This window comes from Elephantulus edwardii, unplaced genomic scaffold (genome assembly GCF_000299155.1).
Source record: "Elephantulus edwardii isolate Elephantulus edwardi_28Jun2011 unplaced genomic scaffold, EleEdw1.0 scaffold00092, whole genome shotgun sequence".
NCBI classification, from domain to species: domain Eukaryota; kingdom Metazoa; phylum Chordata; class Mammalia; order Macroscelidea; family Macroscelididae; genus Elephantulus; species Elephantulus edwardii.
The window spans coordinates 2,419,503-2,444,410 of NW_006399842.1; the positions used below are offsets into that span (position 1 = coordinate 2,419,503).

The following is a 24,908-nucleotide window of genomic DNA, read 5'->3' on the forward strand; positions in this document are numbered from 1 at the left end:
GGATGTAATCGATCTGATTCCTATGCATACCATCAGGTGAAATCCAAGTATATAACCTGAGTTTATGTCTCTTAAAAATGTATTTGCTATGAATAAGTCATTGATTGTACAAAATTCGATCATTCTCTCTCCAGTTCCATTTCTGTCACCAAGATAACAAAGTAGCATATAATAAAAAGTCAATAGTGAGGTGGTTGTTGTTTGCCATTGAGTCGAGCACAACTCATAGCACCCCTATGAACAAAAGGCCTGAAGCCATTCCATAACTCATCATTTATCAAAGTTCATAGTTTCCAGAGGCATGTAATAATGATGAGGGAAGTTAAAATTGCATTTAAGGTATATTGGCAAAAATATAAGACCCAGGAATCAATGGGATAGCAAATGACAAGATTTCAATTATCAGACGCAGCCCTAGATGTGTTTACCACTCTGTGCCAAAACATTTGGAAGACAGCTAGCTACCTAGCCAAATAACTGGAAGAGATCTGTATTTGTTCCATTCTCAATAAGATGATCGAACAGAATGTGTAAATCATAAAATAATATCATTAATAATTACATGAAAACAAAATATTGCTGAAGATCACCCAAAAATGGCTAGAAAAGCACACTGACAGGGAACTGGCAGGATTTTAGGGTAGGTTTAGAAGAGATCATGGCACCAAGTAGATCACTGCTGATTTCAGATGGATCTTGGCTGAAAGTTGTTGTTATGTGCCGTCGAGTCGCTTGCAACTCATAGCGATCCTATGTACAACAGCGCTAAACCCTGGTCTATCCTGTGCCAATCGCACTGCCTCTTACACAGCCATCCTGATTACCCCAGTCACTGAATCGATCCACCTCATAGAGGATCTTCCCCTCCTGCACCGTCCCTCCACCCTTCCAAGCATGATGTCTCTCTCCAAGAACCTGTCCCTCCTTATAACATGTCCAAAGTATGTCAGATGAAGCCCCAGAATCCTTGCCTCCAAGAAGCAGCATGGTTTAACCCTCTCCAGGATGAATCTGTTTGTTTTCTTGACAGTCCATGGTATATTCAATACTATTCTCCAGCACCACAGCTCAAAGGCATCAATTATCCTTCTTTCCTTCCTAGTCATGTCCAACTCTCTGATGCATAACAAGTGACTGTATCAGATGCACCTTAGTCTCCAGAGTGACACCATTACTCTTCAGTACCCTGGAGAGGTCCCTAACAGCTGACTTTCCCATTGCAATATGTTTTTTTATTTCCTGGATGCTGATGCCATGAGTGTTGACCGTGGAGTCGAGCAAACTAAAGCTGTTGACAATCTCAATCTCTTCACCATCCATCCTGATGCTGCCAATTGGTCCAGTGGTCTTTGTCTTCTTGATATTGAGCCTCAATCCATAGAGAATACCAAAAGAATGTCTATTTGTGCTTTATTAACTATGCAAAGGCATCTGACTATGGATTATAACAAACTATAGCCAACATTGAGAAGAATGGGAATTCAAGAACACTTAAGTATGCTAATACAAAATCTATACCTTGACCAAGAAGCTGCTGTCTAAACAGAGCAGGGGAACACTGAATAATTTAAAATTTGAAAGGTCTGCATCAGGACTATATTCTTTCTCCATACCTATTTAATATGCTGAGCAAATCATCTGAGGAGGTGGACTTCATGAAGCAGAATGTAGCATCAGGATTGGAGAAAGACTTTTCAACAACCTGCATTGTGTAGATAACATAACCTTGATTGCTGAAAGTCAAGAACACTTGAGGTACTTGCTGCAGAGGTTCAAGGACTGCAGCTGTCACTATGGATTACATACCAACATTGTTTGTTGTTGTTAAGTGCCCTCAAGTCAAACACAATTCATAGCAAACCTATGAAGAAAAGACTTGAACTCTGTTCTTTAACTATTGTCGTTTCTCTAAGTTCATAGAGTTTCCAGAGACATGTTTGTTAGGAAGTGGATGACACTCCTGCTTCTAAGCCTGTCTTATACTGAGAGCTCCACCAAACACTGCCCACCATGGGTAACATTATAGCAGTTGACACACCAAAGGCATAGTGTTCAGCATCACAGCAACCCCAAGTTACCTCAGTACAGCAAATTGACACCAGTTCTTAAAAGAATGTGAATCCATGCACACCCATGTTTATTGCAGCTTTGTTCACAATAGCAAGGATTTGGAAACAACCGAAGTGCCCATCAACAAACGAATGGCTAGAGAAGCTGTGGTATATTCGCACAATGGAATACTATGCTGCATTGAAAAACAAGGAACTCATGCAATATGATTCAAAATGGTTGACTTTGGAGAACATTATGCTGAGTGAAATATCCCAGTCACAAAAGGACAAATATTACATGATGCCACTGTTGTAGAATGGGACTAACCTCAGGGTTGGGGAGAGACTGAGTAAGATGGGTTCAATAATGTATATTGCACTGAAACAGAGGAGGGAGAAAACTGTTTAAAAGAGATATGTGACTAGGTATTTCTGTCATCACAGGAGTCTAGAGCGATGGCTCTATGGTGGAGGGGACCTGGGGGAGGGTTTGTAAAACAATGAAAGAATCTTTTCTTTTACTTTTCCATAATTTTTGACTCATGTACTTTTAACTTGTTAGTTAAATTTGTGTCTTCTAGGTTGCAACACCCCCATGATATATCTTCAAGGATATGAACATGTACGGCTAAGCACAATTAACAACAGTGCATCTAAATTCCAAAATCAATCTCCATAATAGTCTATGTGTTTCCTACTGCCAAAGGGGCCCTTTAGAGTACTGAGAGAAGATCTTCACCCTGAAACCCACAGCGTCCCTTTTCAGCAGGAAGTAGCTAAGAGAATATGCCATCCCCTTTTCCTTATGAATCAGGGTGAAGTCTCTCTCAGGGAGGAGTGATAGGGAATGGCAAAGGACACACCGACAAAGGAGATTAATCAGAACTGACTTTGACAAGCACTGTGGCAATTGGACAATTAAAACAGACATTCGGATGGCGGGGAAGAAGAACAAACTGGGGAGGAGGGTGGAGAGAATGGTGCAGCAATGAAGGAATGAAAACCCAGAATCCCTGTAAATGTTCATTAAAACTAATAAAATTTATTAATAATAATAAAAAAAAAAGAATGTGAATCCCAAACACAATTAACACCAGGTCCAAAGGCTGCACACAAAACATCCCACCTTCCAGAATCTAACCACTTTTACACATCAGCCTTCAAACTGGAGACTTAGGGCCTATCTGACTTTTAAATACCAACGTCCTCCACCAGGTCCTGTTAATTCATACATATTAAGAAAACAAAAATCATCACCATTGGGCAAAAAGGGAACACCATGACAGAATGAGGAAAGATTGACATTTTCTAATGATTTCATCTTGCTTGGATTCAATATTTTGGTAACGTTTAGAAATATTAGCTAATAATCAACACCCTTGATTTGGTACAAGCAGTCAGGAGATCAGGAGACATACAGGTTCAGAAAAGTCTAATGTCAGGACCTTAAAAAAGTCCTGAGGCCATGATTTTTTCTTGTCATTTGCTATGCAAATCCAAGAGCTGGCTGATGAATAAAGATGAAGATGACAAGATGAACAAGATTATAGGAGAAGAATTAATCCATTTGAGTTTTGCTGCTGAAGAAGAGTACTGAATATCCCATGTTGTGCCCAAAGAACAAATAAGATATGTCTTGGAGAATGTGCAACCAATGTGCTCCTGGAGAGGAGGATGGCAAAGCTTCACCTCACATACTTTGGGCATGCAGTTAGGAGAGGCTTATTCACTGAGAAGGGACATTATGCTCAAAAAGGTGGAGGGGAGAGTGAAAGAAATGATGTCAACAAGACAGAATGATACAGTGTCTGTGGCAATGGGCTCAAGTGCTAAGAACGGCAAAGGACAGGACAGGGCTCAGTCACTATGAGTCATACTCAAGTTGATGGCACTTAACAACTAAAATATATATATGTTCAAATATGTTGTTTTATTTTTGTTTCAATTTTCATACTAGTTGTTGTTGGGAAAGACTTTATGTTTGTGATGATGGTAAGATATATTTTGTCAAAATTAGCTGGCCTATCAAAAACATGTATGGTATTTTCCTAAAATATTTATTTTATAATCTGTGAAGTTTTTAAAGTAAATATATTGCATTGCTTTTACCATGTTAAATACTATGATTTGTCTTAACCTTGAGATCTTAAAGCTTTTTTTTGAAAAATATATCTTATTAGTCTAAGTACACCAATAAAGTATTTCTACTTCTATATAGAAATATTAGCTAAAAGAAAAGACACTATGAAGCAATCTCAGGGTAGACAGAAAAAGGCAAGAGCTTGAGCTTGTGATCTATCCACTCGACCATACAGGACCACATTTCAGGCAGGTATTCTTCAGAGAAATTCTTTCTTTTTAAATAAGACAAAACAGTTTGAAACAACTAGCTCCAGCAGTCTAGTAGAGTATTTACATAAAGACTGCATGAATGATTAATGAAGAGGTAAAAGAAATTCTGAATTTCCATCTCACTACCTTACTTTTAATAAGAAAAAAGTAAGAGGTTTGAAAGGTATTTTAGAGTAGATTTCCCCTGCTCTGAATACAATGAAACGGAACCACTTTTTAGAAAAAGCTGTACTATGCATACATCATTCTATTAAAAGGCACTCCTTCAGACCTTAGGCTGCTTTGTTTTAGATATATACATGCATGCATGTGTCACACACATATAAATCACTCACATTTGTGCACCAAACTGAAAGAGAATTTCAGAAAGAACACTGAGGTTTAAAAAACTCACAAGATATATAATATCTAGATAGAACAATACGCCACTCTTCAAAGCACAAATCAGCATTTCTTAGTTTACTTACATGTTTTGGGTCTTTGGAATCCAGGCTATCTATCACTATTTGCAGATCTTTGATAGCCTTCTGTTTTTCAGCAATTTCTTGTCTTTGTCTTTCCATCTGCACATCAAGATCCAGAGCTTCCTGCCGTAATTTATTGAGATGCTGTATCCTACTACTCAATTGCTTGAACAGAAGGTCTTTCTCTGCTTCTGAAATCTAATCTCCCACACCCCAACACACAATTAAGAGCATAGCAACACTGATTTATAAATTTGAGGAAAAACAAATTCTATAACTTAAAGAATAGTTTGTAAAACAAAAATTAGGGAGTTATGCAAGTACTCTCTTTATGTATTATACTTTAATGCTCACTCATAATAAAAAACTCATAATGTAATAGTAATTACAAATGAAGCCTGTTATTCTAGTAAAAACAAGGTGGAACTCATGAATAACATTCATAAAATTAATGATAAACCAGTGCTCAACAATTGATTCTAACATATGGTGACTATGTGCCTTAAAATTAACTTGTATTTTGCATCAGGCATTGTTTTAAATTCTTTACACATTTTAACTAATTTTCACTCCTCAGAACATATAATGTAGAATGTATGGTTAACTTAATTCTACAGAAAAGAAAACCGAGGTATAAAAATTTTAAATCGCTCTTTCCAGGTCACATTATTATTATTATTTTTTTAATTTTTTGTGCATGTACTGTCAAATCAGATTTGACTGGTACAGGAGGAAATTGTCCCTCCTCCGGCAGAGCATCTGGTGGATTCGAACCGTGTACCTTTGGTATTGCAGTACAGCTTCCTGCCACTAGGCCACCAGAACTACCCTTCAGGTCACTTTATTAATAGAACAAATTATAATAAACATTCACTAAATTTAGACCCTTATTTTAGAGATTTTAAGATTATGCGTGAGAAATAGGCCAAAACTTGCTGTTGTTAGCAGGTCAAGCAAATAAATAGTCTAAAGAAAAATTGGGCCTTAATTACATATTTACAAGAACGTTTTTCCTCCTAAGTACATTATCATAAGCTATTTATTTCAGAATTATGTGGGTTTATATTATTTAACCTATAAATCTCACTATATACAGCTTTGAACAGTGCTATTATAATAAAATATTCTTATTCAATCATTAAAATAATTACTAGTAGCTCTCTTCATAGCATTTCTCATTTTCAATCCATCTTCAAAAAAAAGAAAAAAGAGAGAAAACTTCATTTAATGTAATTGGGAAATACTAGAAACCATATTTGATTCTGAAATTTCTTTTTCTGTAAGTAGTCAAGCAGCATTGATTTGAAAATCACTTTCAATGAATAGGCAGGCAACTAATATTTTTTGCATTTCCTTTTAGCATCAGTGCCTTGTTTTTACATACTTTTTTTAGTTGTATAGCTTCTTCTAGTTGTTTATATTCCTCAGTAGCTCTTAAAATTTGTTGTTCTGCCTTTTCTATTTCATCATACAGTTCTGATAGTCGAGTCTGTGCTGTAATTTAAAAACATACGCACAAATACACACACAAAAAAATCTTAAATTCTGAAATTTCTACCACAATTTTGCTTTGCAATCACACCTTCGTTATTTTAACACTACTAAATTCCTTCAATATAGATCACAAGAATTAAAAACGAACTTATGGTTTTTCATCTCTATTAGCTTCTGAAGAAACTACTTCATGCTACAGTATAGTATAGTAACTGAGTCTTTAGTTTATAAAAAATTCTTAGTATTTCAAATACCAGAAAATCTTTTTGAAGGAGTATGAATTTAACTGGCAACTGTGCACTTACATATTACTAAATCATAATTAGGGTGCTCTAGTGACTCAGTGGTAAACTGTTGTGCTGCCAAACCAAAGGCATGGAGTTTGAATCCACTAGCTGCTCTAAAGGAGAATAATGGGCAATATTCTTCCATGTGATTCATTGTGTCTCTGAAAACCCACTGGAGGATTCAACTCCATGGCACACAACAGCAACAAATCATAATTAGATATAGGGTATTAAAATATTAATGTTAAAGATAAATCTAATAGGGCTCAGTATCAAGAAATTCATTATTTTCCTCCAGTTACAGGTGATCTCAGATCAATTAACTATTTCAGATTTCTTACTCTTCTTTCTCTTCTTCCCTGACTTCTACAGAACTTTTAAGCTCCTTAAAATTTGTCTGCACATTCAGCTGATTTATATTTTCTCCTTCAATATAATATGTATTAAGAAGAAGAACTCGAGCCCTCCTCTCCTCCCTTTCTAAATCAGTCATGCCTCTGGAAACTCTATGAACTTTGAGAAATGGAGACAGTTATTCAAAGGCTTCAGGCCTTTTGTTCATAGGGTCACTATGAGTGGTGCTTGACTCAACAGCAATCAACAACAAACAACTAAAGAAGATAAATAGCTAACCTGATTAATTAGTGACCACAATTACTGGTGGCATGCAAACAACTCAGGTCTACATATCTATGCAATTGAGTGGATAAATGAATTAAAAGTCTGTCTGACAGGGTCACTAAAGTGCTTTCATGGCTTTGCGTCTTCCACCATGTAACTTTGCCAGGCAGTGGTAAAATCTCTGGATTAACTACCTCCTTCACTCCCAGCCTTTGGTAGTGTTGGGGGAGAATGGAAGGGGAAAGTAAAGTGTGGGAGTAGATTAGCAGAATGTCAGCCTTCAGCCTGAGCTAAAGACACTGATCCAACTTACCCATAGTGCTGATTTAGGTTCTGGCTACAGGCATAGCAATTAATAAAGTACTACTTTACGTACTTCCATTATTACTAATTATGGCTTTGTGTGTAGAGCTCTAGAGGGGTGAGAGGACAGTTGGTGGCATCTGGATCCTCTGGACATACTATCAATTTACAATCAAAACCATCATCAAGTAAAACTTTCTAACCACCTTTGGGTTAGCAACACAACTCCTATGGACCACCAGAGCTCCCTACAACTCTAAACAGTCATATTAAAAAATACCTTTCTTGATGAATCAATATTTTCCTTTTGGATTTCCATTTAACAAAAAAAAAATAGAGTGCATAATTTAAAAATAATCCTATGAAACAAAATTTACGTACATATTCAGTCATTTTGTATTTTCTAAAGAATTTAGGATGTTTTATTAACCTGTGCTTATTTGTTTTTCTTTGTCTTCCAGTTGTATATCCAGTGTGTCCAGTGGCACTTGAGCTTTCAAGTTAGCTTGTTCACTTCTGAATCTTTCCCCTTCATCTCGTGCCATTGTTCTGATCTGTACTGGCTGGGCATTATCAAGAATGTAACTTTCTGTGGTGAACATATTCCTCTTGTATCTAGATTTACCAATGTAAGGGCTTTCATCTGGGGCTTTATCAATTTCAACATACTAAAATAAAAAAAATTAATAGATTTATAGTACACAAAATCATTCCAAAGCAACTATATAATATTATTCATTTTATTAGTGGAAAAATAACAGAGAATTGCCAGACTTTATATTCAATTCCATTTACATGCCTAGAAATTGAAAAAATAGATGTAATTTCTTTATTTTATTGTAATATATAACAAAGAATTAGAACGGAAAAAGAACACTTCTATCCCAAAAGTGTGAAGTAAAAGAATCTGGACTGGCTGATTAAAGAACCACTCACAATAATATGGTTTTGAATACCACTTATCAGTTAGGGTGAACTCTCATAAAGTTGTTCATAGTGAGTTGTGCTTTTAACCCAAAGGCCATACAAGTCTGGTGGTTCAAATTCACTAAGATTTATAGCCTCAGAGGGCCAATGGAGAGTCACTATGAGTCAGAATTAACTCAAAAGCAGTGAGTAGTAATACCAGTAATCTCTAAAAATAAGATATCTTACTGTTTTATGTTGATTTCTTGGCTTAGTTAAAATTTTAGTTTAATACACTTTAAAAATGAATTTTTAAATTAAATAATACATGCTATCAATATTATGGGTCTTAAGACATGTTTCCCTTGTTGTAGTGGCATTTAGGACATTTGTAACAATAAAAAGGAAAAAAACCCTCAAACTCATGGCCACCGAGTCAGAACTGACTCATAGCTGATGCTCCTGATCCTCCAGCAGGTTTTCGGAAGCCATTAATTGAACGGGATGAGATTACACACCTGTCTTTCTCAGAACTGCTTATAGATCTGAACCACCAGACATATGGCCTTTGGGTTAGCAGTGTAACTCCCTATGGACTATGCTACAAGGGTGTCTTGTTTGGAGCAGTAATGGTTAATATGAAATCTAGTGATTACTGAGAAAACAATGTAGGCAAATGATCACTCTATGGTCACTGAAGCAGGCAGTATATTTTTCCTAAAGTACATACTGAAGGCAACTGCTTGCACCACACTCCTAATACTGGTAAATGGGGTTAGACAGCTGCCTTAGATTATGGATATAGTGTGGGCAAATATCTCCTTGGAGTTTTACTTTATTTGGGCACTTCTCTAGCTCACTGACCTAGATAATTCACAGATTCAGCCAAAATGCAATTTACTCTCCTGTGGTAAAAATCTCTGACATGCTTCTACCCACCCCTCTTCAATCTTGCTTTGAGTTTGAGAATACTAAAATGTTAACTCACCTCTGACGGATAATAATTTAAGGGCTCAAATTTAGCATCGATTTTATAAAAAGCCAATTCTTGTTCCAGCTCATATTGTTTCTGACAAGCACGGGATAATTCCAGAGTCTTCTGTTTTAGCTATTGGCCCAGTATTAAATAACATACAGTATCAATGAGTTAGTATAAGATACAATAGAGCAAGTGTCAGTCATAACTAATAATTAGAAAATTAAAATATTACATCAAATAGAACAAATTCAGGGCATTTATTTTAATTTTAATTATGATTAATAAAACAAAATTGTAATTTCAAAAGAAATCACATGAGACCTTTGAAGTTTATATACAATTTTAGGTTGCAATGAATAAGGATATTTAAATTCCTTAGTTTGCTTTATCTAAACATGAAAATAACTCTATTAATGATTCTGAAGTCAACTGATCTTTTAGGAACTTGCTTCCAGATTTCCCAGTAACTCGCATAATTTCATTAAAAATTCTTTGATTTTATAAAAGATTTCAAATCATGGGGAGATTATAATTTTAACATTAACTAGGAAAAAAGTACACAGTAAGAAGCAGAGAAAACTAATTGTTTTATTTGTGGCTAATGACATTGCTGATTTTAAGTATTCAAAACATAATTCTTCGCAGAATGTAAGAGATTTACATAAATCCAAGCTCAGCTAGATCGAAACATGCATATAATATATAAAAATATATTATTTTTAAAAGATTTTAGAACTTGGAGAAAGAAGTCAAACTAATTCTTTGGATTTATAAATTATTGTGCATCAGAATCATGAAAGAGCTTGTCCAAAATTACATAAGGAATACAAGCTAAATATTTTAAGTCGTATCTGAAATAATCTTCTTTCTACCAGTCCTTTGAGTTCATTTCAAAGGTCCACTAAGTGATTTATGCTTTTCATTTTTTTGTGCCTACTCCTGGTAATAAGATACTAGACAAAGAACATGCAGGAAAATGTCACTAAAATATAAAAATGCAAGCTGAAGAGAAGGAAATCTAAAGGAACATACATATTACAACACTCAAAAGGTCGTGCACAATCTAGCTTACAGTCCCCTCCTGATTATCTGTCAAAGTGGCAGTAATGCTTGCCTGGGTAACAGATAAAATGAACTGAGTACTCACTATGTGCTCAAAATCCAGCTAAGCATCTTACATGTGCTGTGCTATGCTACTAACTTAAAAAACTATTCTATAAGATAATAAAAGTTGCACAGAGTTAAGTAACAGTTGTTAGTGTATAATACAGAGCTCAAAATCTCCTGATTTTCCTGATTTCTCCTGTTTTACCATGCTGCCTTCAATGAATACTTAGACACACTGATGCTTTCACTGACTGCTTATAACATCCCCAAGGTTCAAAAAAAGAAACTCAAAAAAGTGTCAACTGTCTTGGGCTTTTCTCTAAAAGCTCATTGGCAGAAAGGTCAAATAAATGGCATATCTGGCTGACCATGAAAAATAGTAAATAATAAATACTCTGTGCTTTTCAAAGTACTTTTGCATCATTTTAGCACCGTTGTTGTTATATGCCTTGAGTCAGAACCGACCCATAGCTGACCCGCCAGCCGGTTTTCAAAGGCAGTTACTCACAGGAAGGAGATTGCCCATCCTCCTGCTGAGCAACTGGTGGATTCGAACCACATGCCTTTGGTATTGTCATGTAGCTTTTTAACATAGTAAGCACTCAATTATTGTCAGCTGCAGAAATGAATGACTAATAAATGAATTGAAAAGATATGGAAAGCAGGCTGGTTACAACATTACTCTGGATAATCATGAGTAGACTGCAGTTAACATATTTACCAATTAGCAAAATGATAAAAATTCTTCCCCCCACATCTAAATTTACAATCATATGTATTTAATTATTAAAAACAAAACTAAAGAGATACACACAAGGACATTTCTCCAGAAGCAAACCAATTTCAAAACTAAAAATGGAAAACAAACATATTAACAAGTTATCATGCAAACCATGAAAAAGAACAGTGTGCAGTTCAGCCCTGAAACAACTACCTTTAAAGAAGAATAAAGAATCAGCAGAAAGGGGCCTGCAAGAAACCAATGCCAAAAAGGAAAAAGAAACAAAGAGACTGTCATCTGGAGAATGCTAAAGAGTTATAATAACACATGCTGCTAAATTCTGTTTTACTGGCAATTTACTTTAGGAAGATTTAGCTGGTAGTATTTGTATTACTTTTATATGGATATATTAATCATCACTCTTAGTAGTTGTTACAGATTTACCAATTCCCATTACTTAACTGAATAATTTAACATTATTTCCTACTTCATTACCCTCACTAAATCCTCACAAGACTGTGAGGCAGGCAAGAAAGGAAGCGATCTTCATTTTAAAAACAAGTAAATAGAATGTAACAGATTAATCACTTTAAGAACAAAGAGTAAGTTCAGGTAATATTTAGAGGGATGATTATTACAGTTCAAACGGTAACCAGAAATCTCAATTCACTGTTAAGAACTTTCTTTCTCACATACGTGTAGGTATGTATGTGTCATACATACAAGTGTAATACATACACTTTATCAATTAATTGACCTAAGATAACCAGTAAGTACTATACAACTGTAGATGAGAGCATCATATATTCTACATATGCTAACATTAAACTTTTTCAAGTGCAGGCTCTTAAAATAAGATTCAGAAATCTTCTGTAACACAAAAGACTAAAAAAAAGTGCAGTTAATAGATATGAACTATCAAATTTTAAAAAAAAAACCACAAAAACACAACCAGCCCTAAATGCATAAACAACACTTAAATTCTCTATTTATTAAAACTTACTGACATCAAGTCAATTCTGAATCACAGAATCACTACAGAATGTAGTACAGCCCACAGAGTTTCCAAGACTATAAATAAATATTTACACTGGAGCAGACTGTTTCATTTCTCTCTTAGAATGGATGGTGAGTTCAGAATGCGGACCTCTTGGTTAGTGGCCCAATCCCCATGCTTATTACACCACAAAGGCACTTTCTCACAACTAAAGAAATGCAAAATGAAAACAGTAATGAAATTCCATTTTTTCTATCATAGTTACAAATTTAAAATAATAATCCAGCAGGAAACTCCTTACTCCTTACTGTAGGAGTGTAAGTTGTTTATAAGCTTTTTAATTTAATATTTACCAAAATTTTACATTCATATTTGGTAATAATATCACTTGTAGAGATTTATAGTAAAAAAGATAACACTAGTATGAATGCATAAGGATACGCATACACATATGCTCCACGATTTTTCTGTATCACTCACTTTAACTGCAGAAAACTATGGGTAATCTAAATATTCATATACAGAACTAAGTTAAATAAATTATGGAGGATTCATATAATGGAAACACTATAAAGCCTTTAAAAAGAGTAAGGAAGAGGTATATTAACATATTTAAACACTTGGAGAGTCATTCATGATATATTGTTATGTGAAAAGTAAACAATAATACTGCATTTTGTTTTTTAAAATCACAAACAGGTGAGCTCTGGTGGCCTAGGGGCAAGAAGCTGCACTGAAATCCCAGAGGTGAGTGGTTCGAATCCACCAAATGCTCTGCTGGAGAAGGAGGGACAAGCTCCTCCTGTACCAGTCAGATCTGATTTGACGGTACACACACACACACTCACAAACATATATAAAGGTATATGTCTTTTAAAAAACATTTTACTGTGTTTTAGGTAAAAGTTTATTTAAGCAAAATAGTTTCCCATTCAAAATTTACAAACTGTTCCTTGACACAGGCTGTTACTCCCACAAAGGAAAAGCACTCTCTGGTCCTTAGTTATTCCTACTTTCCCTGTCCTTTTCTGTCTTTCCATCTTTGCTTTGCTGTTCAATCTCTCAGAGTTGATTGTTTTAGGAATGCTGTTCAAGAGCACATATATCTTTAATTATGTATTAACACACATGGAATGGAAGTGGAGAAAGATGGACTTTCATTTTCTACTGTATTATCTTAATTATTATAATATTTAATCTTATATTAAATATGTGTTAATTTTACATATAAAATATGTCTAAATGGTTAAAACATTGAAAGGAGTAAAACCTGTCATCTACAAAAGCAGTTACAAAAATCTACCAAAAATGATTGAAAATTTACAAAGCAATTATTCACAGCATAAGCGTATCAATAATATTTTAATTCCAAAAGAAAAGTAGTCAACTATAACAGTCTAAAATTTTGAACTGTTGTTGTTGTTGTTATGTGCCATCGAGTCGTTTGCGACTCATAACGACCCTATGTACAACAGCCCTAAACCTTGCTCTATCCGGGGCCAATCTCATTGCCTCTGACACACCCATCCCGATTACCCCAGTCACTCAATCAATCCACCTCATAGAGGGTCTTCCCCTCCTGCGCTGGTCCCTCTACTCTACCCAGCATGATGTCCCTCTCTAAAGACCTGTCTCTCCTTACAACATGTCCAAAGTATGTCAGATGAAGCCCCAGAATCCTTGCCTCCAAGGAGCAGCCTGGTTTAACCTTCTCTACGATGAATCTGTTTTCTTGGCAGTCCATGGTACATTCAATACTCTTCTCCAGCACCACAGCTCAAAGGCATCAATTCTCCTTCTATCCTCCCTAGTCATTGTCCAACTCTCTGATGGATAACAAGTGATTGCAAAAACCATGGCCTGTATCAGGCGCACCTTAGTCTCCAGAGAGACACCACTGCTCTTGAGTACTTTAGAGAGGTCCCTGACCACAGACTTTCCCATCGCAATACATTTTTTTGATTTCCTGGCTACTGGTGCCAAGAGTGTTGACCGTGGAGCCGAGCAAACTGAAGCTGTGAACAATCTCAATCTCTTCACCATCCATCCTGATGCTACCGATTGGTCCAGTGGTGAGAATTTTTGTCTTCTTGACATTGAGCCTCAGTCCATATTGAAGGCTGCAGTTCTTGACCCTCTGCAGTAATTGCATGAGGTCCTCCTCTGTTTTAGCAAGCAGGGTTGTGTCATCTGCATAACGCAGATTGTTGAACTAGAATGTGAAAATTTGTACAGTTTCTCAACAGACTGAGGAATGGGCTGACTCTCCAATAAAATGTCATCTCACTCAATAACAAAGTTCAACAAAACAGAAGACAATAAATGCTAGAAAGTGTGAGGAGAGATTAGAACTCTCAACTACTGCTAGCAGGAAGGTAAAAAGGTGCAGCCACTATGGAAAGCAATTTGACACTGTCATACCACTTGATCCAGCAATGCCACTACTAAGTAAATATCCAATAAAACAAGACCAGTAAGAAAAAGTAACAATACACATAGCCATGTTTACTGCATTATTTCTAAATAACAGCAAAGAATTGGGAGTAATCAAAGTTCTTATCAATGGCTAAACAAACTATGTATATTCACACAACGGAGTATTGTTGCTACTGCTTGTTGTTAAGCACCATGGAGACTTATAGTGACCCCATGAACAAAAGATCTGAACCCTGTTCTAGAACTATCATCGTTTCTCTAATGTTCATAGTTTCCAAAGGCCTGTTGTTTAAGAAGTGGATGCCAATCCTGCTTCCAAGTAACCATTATGGCATTTGACAGATCAGTGGCACAACATTCAGTATCACATCAACCCCAAGTTGTCTCAGTTCAGTAAACTGACAGACCAGTGCTGGTACTACTTAGAACAATGTTCCTCCCAAACATAATTAACAGTAGGCCCAAGGCCCCACCCGGAGGGCCCAATCCAGACCAAGTGACTTCTAAATACCAGGTCCTGATAGACTTGAACAAGAGGCTTCCAGCCCACAGTTGTTTGTTAGCTAAATTTAAACAACAAATTAGCTCAAACACAATTGTTAACACTAAATAGCTTATACCCAATTCTCAACTAAATCTAGAGAACCTACCATCCAGAATCCAACTGCTTTACATGAGCCTCCACACTGGAGACTTCGTCAGGGCCCAACTAACTTTTAAACCTGCTAGCATTCAACAATTTCTAGATAGAACAGTGAATGACACTGGTTACATTCTCCACAATGTGCCAGCAATTCTTTTCATCTCTGTCCTAGCTGTTTCACTCATGTGTTCTAAACTCCTTAGCCCCTAACCTTACCAATACTTTAGAAGAGCTATGCACCATTAAAAAAAATCATGAAATACTGCACAATATGGATTAATCTAGGACAAAGTATGGTTAACGGCATAAGTCAGTAACAGACAATTATGGTATAAGATTACTTTATAAAAAGTTAAGTGAAAGTTTTATACACAGAATCAATCTTGGAGGGATACCAGGGATAAGAAGAGGACAAAAATGAAGAAATAGGTAAATTGGACAAAGAGAAAGGAAATATACAATAAACAGCTGATGAAATGAAAATTAACTACATTAATCAAACCAAATTATGTTGTAAAACAAAACAACTAGGAATGATTATATGAAAACTAATGAGATTTGTAAAACTTCACCAATAAAATAAAAAAAATGAAGATGAGCTAACTCTGTGGCAGAGAGTCAGCATAAGGAAATTATAAAGTTTTAATCTCAGAAGTAAAAGATGAATCCCATATTTCAAGAAGATTTATAATTCTGGAAAGTTTATTAAATATTGATAAATATCATAACTGTATGAGTCGCAGGTGACTCGACGGCACATAACAACAACAACAACAATTGTTCTTTATTTCTATATTTTAAACACAAATTTATGTGATATACAATAAGAGTTCACTACTGAAATTGCCATGCTAGTCTAGAATATTTAACTCTCACAATCTACTCTATTTTTTAAAATTAATGTAGAATAACAAATACATATCATCTAAAACCATTATAATAATTACTGAAGTATTGCTATTATTGATATTCATAATACAGCTGAAAAATTTAAAACCTACCTTCAAATAAGTAACACAAGAATAAGCCACAAGTGCTCTTAATAAATAACAGAGTTGGGGAATAGCTTCCTATTTTTTCATTGTGACCCCCTGGTATAAATTACCTTTTTTCTCAGGCAAAGAAGAGCTCAAGAAGGAGGCTGTTAAGTATGTATATTTCAAACAACAACTTCCCTTCTAGACTGCAGGCCCCACTCACAAAGAAGAATGCAGAGATGTAATTCTTGTTAATAAAATAAGTAATTAGGTAGAATTCTTCTTGTCAGCAAAGCAAGTAATTAAGCAAGACTGACAATCTTGAAAGGGAAACATAAAAGAAAATAACTATATCTAAGATTCTATTAATTATAAGAGAATTATGATTCTCTAAATTATGCAAAGATTAAAATAAATTGCTGGAGATGAGTGAGAAGAGAAAGTATCAGAAGTTATTCTTTCCTCCAAGGAAAGTAGCCTTATAATTTTAAAGAATCAGATTCTCTGGACTTTAAGGCCCTAATGACTAATCTTTCATCTCAAATCTTAAGCATATAACCAATTTTTGCCTTGTCAGTGAGAGAAAAATCATCCCAAATTATCACATTTTATGTCTTCTAGATATCTTTTCATCATTCCTAAATGAAATCTGGTTTTCCTGTAATATCATTCACTGAGTCTTAAGAATGAGTCTTAATTCTATCCTATTTAGTAAATAATTCTAGTGTCTCTTCCATGAAAACAGCCCTTGGAGTATCTGAACATATTTATCATACTCCCTAAGTCTCCATTCCAGCTTGGATATGTTCTGTTAACTATTCTTCATAAAATGTGGTCTCAAGAACTCTGAAGTCTCTTTGACAGTAACTTTCAGAACACATTTTATTTATTAACATATTTTTTTCTGGTTTCAATCTTTAAGCCAAACTACATAAAATTTAACCAGACAACCCCAAATGATAAACTGAAAGTGTTCTATGAAAGCTACACTGTGTGCATTCTATCATTGTTCCCTTTACATACTTAGATATATTTTTTGTATGTGTGCCATTGTCATCATCAACTTATTTTATCGACAGTTAAGAAGTGGCAAGGAAAATGAAGAGATGAAAAAGAACATAATGGGGGTATTCATTGATCATCCATGAACAAAAAAATGAGTACAGAAACTTTAGACTTGTTCCTGGCATACATAGCTATTTTTATATGAAGCTGTTTAACACTTGCTTTTTTCCACAAAGCAGTATGTTTTTATGTATCCTTCTATGTCAGGATATACAGCTCTACCTCCTTTTATTAGAAATACTATTCTACCATATGGATGTCCTCTAAATTTCTCACTTTGAGATTAGTCTTATTCTTCCCACTCAACAGACATTTCTTTGCTAACAGAAACAATGTTGTAGTGAATACCTTTATATAAACTCTCCCTATATCTTTGCATATATCTCTATAAAGGTATGTATATGTGTGATCTTTATACATTCTATTTACTAACTCTAGAGAATATATTCATGGAAATGGAATCTCTGATGTCTGTCAAAGATTTGGATCATTTTGCCAAATTACCTTATAAAAGATTTTGACAATATTCAGTCCCACAAAGAACATTGTTGCTTTAAATAAATATAAAGATCGAGGTATAGTTTGATCACTCCTCAGAGGTATAGAGCTTCATTCATCCTTCTCACTGGTTCTGAACACTTGGCTTTGAAATACAGCCCAAAACAATATTTCTGGACAGTCATGTTACACAATTTCCAGTCTATAACCCAAAAAGGCAACAAATTCTCCATCTTAGAAGCTTATGTTCATGGTGGTGCAATATAAGGACTTACCAATTCATTCTTTGTGTTTAAGTCACTCTCTAGCTCCTCAAAGTTCTGTTTCTGTAGCACAGCCTCCTCTTTCAATGACTTGTTCAGTTTATCTTGGTTTTTTATTTCCTCAAGGAACTTTATTTGTTCATTCTTTAGCTCTTCAGTTTCCATCATCTTTTTTTCCAAGTCTCTTTCTAGTCTTTCTACTTCTTCTGGCAATACAAATCCAATGGTTAATTTACTATTATGTTTCCTAGTAAAAGGCAAAATATCTCCCAATAAAACAAGAGCAAAAGAAGCCTTTAGAAAAGTGTAAATACCAAAACAACTATATCATCTCACCCAAGTAAGAACAGCAAGATTTAACAGAACAGCAAGCAACAAATGCTGGAGAGGTTGTGAAGAAACTGGAACCCTTATCCACTGTTGGTGGAAATTTAAGAAAGCAATTGATAGAATAAAAATCTATAGTGACCACAACAAGATAAAGGTAAATAATCCAATAGAAAAATGGGCACAGGATATGAACAGATACTTCACCAAAGAAGATATTCAGATGACTAACAAGCACATGAAGAAATGTTCAAAATCCCTACCTCTAAGAGAGATGCAAAGCAAAACAACTATGAGATATCATCTCACCCTAGTCAGAATAGCAAAATTTAACAGAACAGTAAGCAACAAATGCTGGTGAGGTTGTGGAGAAACTGGAACCCTTATTCACTGTTGGTGGGAATGTGAAATGGTGCAACCACTGTGGAAGGCGGTATGGCGCTTTCTCAAAAAGTTGCAAATAGAAATACCATTTGACCCAGCAATTCCACTATTGGAAATATACCCCAAAGAGACCATAACTTCCACCCAAGCAGATATATGTACACCCATGTTTATCGTGGCTTTATTCACAATAGCAAGGAGTTGGAAACAACCTAAGTGCCCATCAACAAGTGAATGGATAGAGAAGCTGTGGTATATTCACACAATGGAATAAATACTACGTTGCATTGAAAAACAAGGAACTCATTCAATATTATACAAAATGGGTGACCCTGGAGGACATTATGCTGAGTGAAATATCTCAGTCACAAAAGGACAAATATTGCATAGTGCCACTGTTGTAAAACAAGACTGACATTGGGATTAGGGGGAGACTGAAAAGGATGGGATAAATAATGTTTACTGCATTGAAACAGATGAGGGAGAAAACTGCTTAAAAGGGATAGGTGATTAGGTATTATTGTAATGACAGAAGTCCAAAACGAAGGCTGCATAGTGGAGTGGACCTGGGGAGAGGGACTGTAAAACAATGAAAGAATTTTTCTTTTACTTTTCAAAGAGTAGAGTGTACTGGAGGGGGGGAGGGGTAGGCAGGGAGAAAAGTTCAACAATGAATGAATGGAAATCCAAAGTCTCTGTAAATTTTCATTAAAATTAATAATAATAATAAAAGTATAAATACAATTGTACATTAAGTATTAGTCCTACAGTCTTAGGGGGGGAAAATTAAACCAAATTATCTTTATCTTCAAACTGCTTTATACTAAGGGAAGTAAAAAAGCATTGTTGTTGTTGTTGTTGTTTTCTGTTGGGTCATCGGAACTGACCCATAGCTGAGCCTACAGCGAGTTTTCAGAGGCATTTAATTGCATGGGAGGAGGTTGCCCATCCTTCTCCCATGGAGCAGCTGGTGGTCTCGAACCTCATGCCTTCAGTATTGCAGCAAAGCTTCTTGCTACTAGACCGCCAGAGATCTAAGAAGGTATTACCATTTTTATTAAACTTTAAAAGCTAACATTATACTTCCATGAATTTAATTCAGTTACCGTTGCTAAGATGAGGATTTACCTGCTTCCCTTTAGAAAACACAGTATTTTGGTATTAGTAATTGCATTTTAAAGGATGCTACAAGTGTATTTTCAAAACACTATTACCTTAAAACCCTTCAAACGCTTTATATTGCTTTTAGTATAAGATGCAAAAACTTAAATGAGAATCTGACAATATTTTTCATAATCTGGCCTTGATCTCCCTCTTAAGCCTCATCTTCAAGGATAACCTACTAGGCTTTCCTGAAATTATTCTAGTTCTTCAGATTTCAACATGTTTTTTCTCATGTGCAGACTTTTTTATTCTTACCTTCTGTCCGAGTTTACAGAACTATTTTGCATCCTTTAGATCTCAGTTTTTTAAAACCACCTTGAGAATTCTGTTTTTAGCCTTTCCACTCTGAGATCAGATGTTTCTCTGGGATGCCCTCTATATCTACTGTGACCCTTTGTCATTAAAGTTGTAAATGTAAACAAATAGCATGGTTGTCTGCTTTCATGAAAGCAGAAACTGCATTATATGGTTCATTTGGACAATGACTAAGAACGAAAGAAGATGCAATATTTTTGAGTTGTGGTGTTCAACGGACTGACAAAAAGAAGAAACAAACAGATCTTGAGAAAAAAAAAAAGCACACCCAGGATGCTCCCTGGAGGCAAGGATGGTGAAGCTTCATCTCACATATTTTGGGCATGTTGTTAGGAGGGACTGGTCCTTCCAAAAGGAAGAGTGTCCGTAAGACAGGAAGACCCTCAACAATATGAACTAACACAGTGACTGGAACAATGGTCTCAAATATATCAGAGATGACGAGGAAGTCAATGGATAGGGCAAGGTTCATATTCATATTCACAGGATCACTACGAGGTGTACCCAACAGCACCTCAGCAGTCAAAATTAGGCCACGGTTGACCAGGCCTTCAGTTACTCACATGCAAATTAAAAATGGAACTGAAAAATATTAAAACAAGTCCATGAGAGCCAAAGCATGATCTTGAGTTTATCCCACCAGAACAGAAAAACTATCTCAAGAACAGATTTGAAGGAGTTCTGGTGGAATAGTCCTTATAGGGTTGCAGTGCTAGCCTAAGCTAACGAACAAATGTGATATTTGAATGAACTCTCGTACGGCCAGAGACAAGCTGTGGGATGACATCAAGGACATCATACATGAAGAAGGCAAAAGGTAATGAAAATACAGGAAAGAAAGGAGCCTTAGGTCTTAGGAAATGAAATTCTAGAAGGAAATTCCAAACTTCACTCAATATTTGCCTCCCATTCATTCTCCAATCCACTATAATTTAGAATGTGTTTCCAACGTGCCCTAACCTGCTCCTATCAAGATCCTCATCATCTATTGCTAATCTAAAGTGATCTAATACTATTCTGTGTTTATCTTATTTCCTATTTCAGCAACACTGAACATGGCTGACCACTTTCTCTCTTGAAACTCTTCTCTTGGGCTTTTGAAACTCATTATTTCCTGGTTTTCTCCTAACGTGCTAGTCTCGTCTTCTGTGTCTTCTTACCTCACTCCTCCTGCTTTTCTTCCCAATTCCTATTTGACTGGTTTAATCAACTCCTAGTGAATTGAGCATCATATTTATGAGGATGATTCTCAAATATATATCTCTAGTTCTCATCTTTGATCTGACCTCCATCAATGGCTGTTCAGTGGTAGAATTCTTGCTTTCCAAACAGACCCTTTGATTCTTGGTTAAGCACATTATCTGTAGCCACAATCCACCCATCCGTGGAGGCTTGCTTGTTGCTATGATGCTAATCAGATTTAAGCAGTGCATCCAAATTAAGAAAAACTAGAGGGAAAGGCCCAGTAATCTACTTCCAAAAATCTGCTAGTACAAACTTTCTGTATCACAAGAGTATAACTCACAATCAACCATGGGATGGCACAAGACTTGGCAGTGTTTCATTCTATTGTGCATAACATGAATGTCTAGATAGCAGCTAACAGCAGTTCTACTTAGTACTTTTACATTTCCAACTCAGTATTCCAAAACAAAATTCTCTTTGTTATATATGCATTGCTCTTAATAACTCTATATAGACCATCTCACCACACATTATATCTTCCACAAAATGATTAGATGAGATGATGAAGACTAGATACTTTTTGGGGATCAGACAGTCTGCTAATAGAAATAAGAAATATGTAACCCTTGGAAACAATAGGTTAGTTTGTGGCTTTGGTGTGGATATAGCCTTAAAATACTAAGAAGCTCACTATATAATCAGTTTCTCTAAAAGAGATTTTAAAGGAAGATACTGAGAGAGAGAGAGAAGGAGCTTTAAAATCGAAGACAGGAAGAAAGAGCAGTGCAGAAATATCAAGAGCTATACAGGTGCCAGAAGGCAGGAACCAAGAGAGACCAGAGATGGCTGCCATTGAGTTTGCTGACCCGCAAAACTATGAACTCTTAATATCTGCCTAGCAAAAGTCCCTACAGGGTCAGCAGCAGAAATGAAAAGAAGCTACTCTGACCAAAAACTGCATCCTGAGTTGTTATTCCCAAGATGATCTAGGTATTTTCTGTTATTTCTAAGTTGATCTTGATCACAAGATTCCTGTTACTTTCCTAATCAACCACTAATCTATAAGGACAGTTTGCGAGTTCATGAGAAATAGCAACAAATTACTGAATCCAAAGCCAAGAGGAGGAATAACTGGTGTTAGAGATCACAGAGTGGTATAGAAGTTTGAAGATGTTAGACATTTGGTACATCTTTAACCTCTACTTCACAAGAATACTGATTCTTATAAAAGAATTATTCCTCAACCATAAATGATATCACCATTACAAGTACTTATTCCCGGTCTAGGAATTACCAAATCCACTGAAAACTACTCTACTTTACTTCCAAATCTGCTCTAAAATACTCCATCTTTTTTCCATCTCCAAGTAATTCCTAAATACAGATATTAGTATTTTTATACTGGAGTACTGAAATAGCCTCTTAACAAGTCCTTTAAAAAAAAAAAAAAAACAAGTCCTTTCATGTTCATTTTTGTCCTGCCTCAAGAGAATCTCTACTTTGTATCAAAAATGATCTCAATAAACTTGATCATCTGTTGTTGTTGTTATCTGCTGTTGAGTGGCTTGTGACTCAATAACCCTCTGTACAACAGCTCTGAACCGCGCACTATCTTGAGCCAATTCCACTGTTTCCAACACATCTACCCCCATTACCCCAGTTACTGTGTCATTCCATCTTATCTAGGGTCTTCTTCTCTTTGCTGTCCCTCCACCCTTCCAAGCATGATGTCCTACTTCAACGACTGGTCCCTCCTGGCAACACGCCCAAGGTATGTGAGACAGAGCTTCAAAATTCTTGCCTTCAAAAAGCAAACTGTTTTTATCCTCTCCAGGATAGACTTGTTTGCTCTCTTAATAGTTCATGGTATGTTCAATACTCTCTAGGATCACAACTCAAAGGTATTGATTCTTCTATCATCCATATTCATTGTCCAATTCTGTGATGCATATCAAGTAATTACAAAGACCATGGCTTGGATCAGGTGCACCATAGTTGCTAATCTCCTACTCTTGCTAATAAATGACCAATGGCTTCTCACTGCACTTGAAATAAAATTCAAATTATCAGACTCTGCGTATCTTACCCCACCTTCTCTCCACACTTCTCCTGAGCTATTCCCCAGCTACATTAGTCTTCTTTCAGATCCCTGAACTCATTCATGTCTTTCCAATCTCAAAGGACAAGCTACTATCTCTCCTGAATACCATCCCTCCATGGTTAACCTTCCTTTATTTTGCTTTCAGTTTAAGTATTAATTCATTAGAAGTATTCCTTTATCATTCATTATTCACAAAATTTTAAAATAAAAATTTTTATTAAAAATGAAAATAAAATGTAATAGATAATAATAAATACAATAAAACATAGTAAAAAGCTACATTTACTTGGGTTTTGTCTGTCTTCTCCCCATAGCTGTATGAAGTCCAGTATCATATACCTTGTTACTATTATATTTTTAGTTCCAAGTACAATGTGTGGCTCAAAAACCACTTGTTAAATGAGTTAGTTAAAAGTATCATTTCTCATGCAAAGGTAATAAATAGCATTTTAAATTCACAATATATTTTTCTGCTCAATTTCTGAAAAAATAAGTTCTTATCCTAACCAAACATGCTTCTTTTAAAACATCCTCATACCTAAACTGAATCTCTCAAAAGCCTCCTGTCGATCCTGAGTGGTAACTGGTTGACCTTCCAAACTTTCCAATGAACGGAGATGGAAAATGGTAAATTGCTGGTAATGAGGAAGAGCCACAATTGGATTTTCAATTAGGATCAGAGAGGTTAAATCTTGAAGTGGTTTCAATCTGCTTACATTCTGGAGCTAAGGAAAAACATTAGAATTAATAAAATTTAAAAATCATACACATAATTGATAAAAACCAAAATTTAAACTTCCCACCATTAAGTCAGTTCTGACTTATGATGACCCATCATCAGATTTTTGAGGCTACACATTTTTATGGGAAGAGGCTGCCTATCTTTCATCCTCAGTGCAGCTGGTGAATGAAAGTTTACAGACTTGTCAGTTAGCAACCCAACATATTATGCACTATACCACAAGGGCTCCTTAAAACATATTTTAAAAAAATTAATAAATCAAAGGAAACTGCTTTTAACATTTCAGAGAACTGACTCATGGAACCCATCATTTAAAAGTAGTGGTGGAACGCATCAAAAGGCAAGAAAAATTAACCACTGATTCTCTAACTCAACATTATCAGCAAATTGAAAAAGAGCAGCAAGAAAACCCGACACCCTCTAAAAAAACCGAAATTATAAAAATTAGAGCAGAAATAAATGAAATAGAAAACTGTAAAACAATCGAAACTATCAACAAAACTAGGAGTTGGTTCTTTGAAAAGGT

At 35.6% G+C, this 24,908-nt stretch overlaps 1 protein-coding gene across 1 annotated transcript in view; it reads right to left on the minus strand.

Annotated features, from left to right (window-relative positions):
* The window catches only part of CNTRL (centriolin), a 121,912-nt gene that overhangs the window by 79,823 nt on the left and 17,181 nt on the right, over window positions 1-24,908 (minus strand). Inside the window, exons 5-10 of the mRNA XM_006890749.1 lie at window positions 24,179-24,365; window positions 18,177-18,370; window positions 9,467-9,586; window positions 8,003-8,240; window positions 6,252-6,361; window positions 4,871-5,065 (exon numbers count right to left, since the gene is read on the minus strand). Coding sequence (XP_006890811.1) covers window positions 4,871-5,065; window positions 6,252-6,361; window positions 8,003-8,240; window positions 9,467-9,586; window positions 18,177-18,370; window positions 24,179-24,365 — 1,044 coding nt within the window. The remainder of the gene's footprint in view (window positions 1-4,870; window positions 5,066-6,251; window positions 6,362-8,002; window positions 8,241-9,466; window positions 9,587-18,176; window positions 18,371-24,178; window positions 24,366-24,908) is intronic.